The sequence below is a fragment of the Saprolegnia diclina genome, assembly GCF_000281045.1.
Source record: "Saprolegnia diclina VS20 unplaced genomic scaffold supercont1.74, whole genome shotgun sequence".
Classification (NCBI taxonomy): Eukaryota; Oomycota; class Saprolegniomycetes; order Saprolegniales; family Saprolegniaceae; genus Saprolegnia; species Saprolegnia diclina.
Genome location: NW_008246141.1, coordinates 57,575 through 59,030, shown reverse-complemented (window position 1 = coordinate 59,030; position 1,456 = coordinate 57,575). Strand labels below are relative to the sequence as shown.

General features: G+C 55.2%; 1 protein-coding gene across 1 annotated transcript; it reads left to right on the top strand.

Moving 5' to 3' along the window:
• Positions 1-27: 27 nt before the first annotated feature.
• Positions 28-1,419, top strand: SDRG_14548 (hypothetical protein; the record flags this gene model as incomplete). The annotated part of the gene is made up of 8 exons (XM_008620684.1): positions 28-218; positions 266-337; positions 388-453; positions 511-576; positions 623-682; positions 824-886; positions 932-991; positions 1,036-1,419. The coding sequence occupies 8 exons, from the start codon at positions 28-30 to the stop codon at positions 1,277-1,279; spliced, it is 822 nt and encodes a 273-aa protein (XP_008618906.1). The 3' UTR covers positions 1,280-1,419.
• Between the last annotated feature and the right edge of the window lie 37 nt (positions 1,420-1,456).

The window sequence follows — 1,456 nt, the reverse complement described above, 5'->3', positions numbered from 1 at the left end:
AAAGCCGGACCAGATTGCCATTCACGAATGGCCGCCTGCAAGTACGACGACCTCAAGCCCGGCGAGACCATCTTGACCAACGACGGCTCGTGCGCAACTGCTTGCGTACTTGGCCGCAACTGCTCGGTCGTCGAGACCCTCCCGGCGAATGCGACCCGCTTTGATTTTGCCGCTGGCTACCTCCTCGGCGACCTCTCGCACCACGCGCCGGCCAATCTGTTCGCCCGATGAGCTTTTCCTGTCGAGCTCACGCTCTGTATACTAGCACCATGGTCAACGTCCAAGACCGTCATTTGACGCACAAGTACCGGCAGCTGCCGGCCAGTCTTCGCTCGCTGTCCGCCTTGGCATACACATTGGGATTTCTTCATGGACGATGATGCGTAGAAGGCTCGACAGCTATACCTTGGACACCTTGTACAACGTCCCTGTTCCCAGAGGCCTCGAATATTGGTCTCTCTTGGCATCTGCACATGTTGAGAATCGACTCGGATGTATTACTCTCTGTAGGACGCTCTCCAACTCGACCAAATCAGTGAGCGTCTATGCGTCTCGCTTGCACCGCCTCCGCGAATTGTACGTTCCAAATTTGATGTACAATAACGTCTAACCGTACAGCTAGGGTCATTGCCAACAGCAGCGTCTGGCTAGAGAGTGAACTCCCGCCCACGTTAACCTATCTGTATGACGACTGGACCAGGTCCAGCCGACGGGCTCATGCGCATGGTAGGCACTTGGACCCGGTCAACGACCTTAATCTCTACAAGTTGGCACTTCACGAATTCTGGACCAGGTCCAGCCGACGGGCTCATGCGCATGGTAGGCACTTGGACCCGGTCAACGACCTTAATCTCTACAAGCGCGACTTGTCGAGCCTCGATCGACTGTATTGGGACTTCTCCAGCGATGATGGGAGCTGAGTATCGTGTAGGGAGGTGTATAACGTCACCAGACTCGAAGAATGGCAGCTCTCGGACCGCCTGCAACACTTGTACGACATCTCGAGTCCTCTCTTGTAGTGATGAATTCAGCTAGTGTGTGTCCCAACTGCAACATCACGACAGCAACTCTTGACACCAAGTCGTTTCGTGCGCTCCAGCGCCTCGAACCGACAACGAGCTTTCACGTCCGAAGGCTTGAGGCTGGGTACTGCATGGGCGAGAAGCTACGCGTGATGCCCCTCTGGGACGCCTACCCCCAGTACACGGTGTGCATCATCTCCGACGAGACTTCGTATCTCAGTCGTCTCAACCTTTGGGGTACGTTTGGCATATGCTGACTCGTCAACGTCACAGCCAAACTACGTAGAGCTTATCTCGTATGCCCTTATTGCGGGCTCGCTGCTCACGATTGCTGGTATCATCTCCTGTCTCTACTACACAAGCAAGTCGTGTGCTACATCCCGCCGATCGGCCGACGACGACTACCTCGCGTTGACACTTGGAACCAACGAATT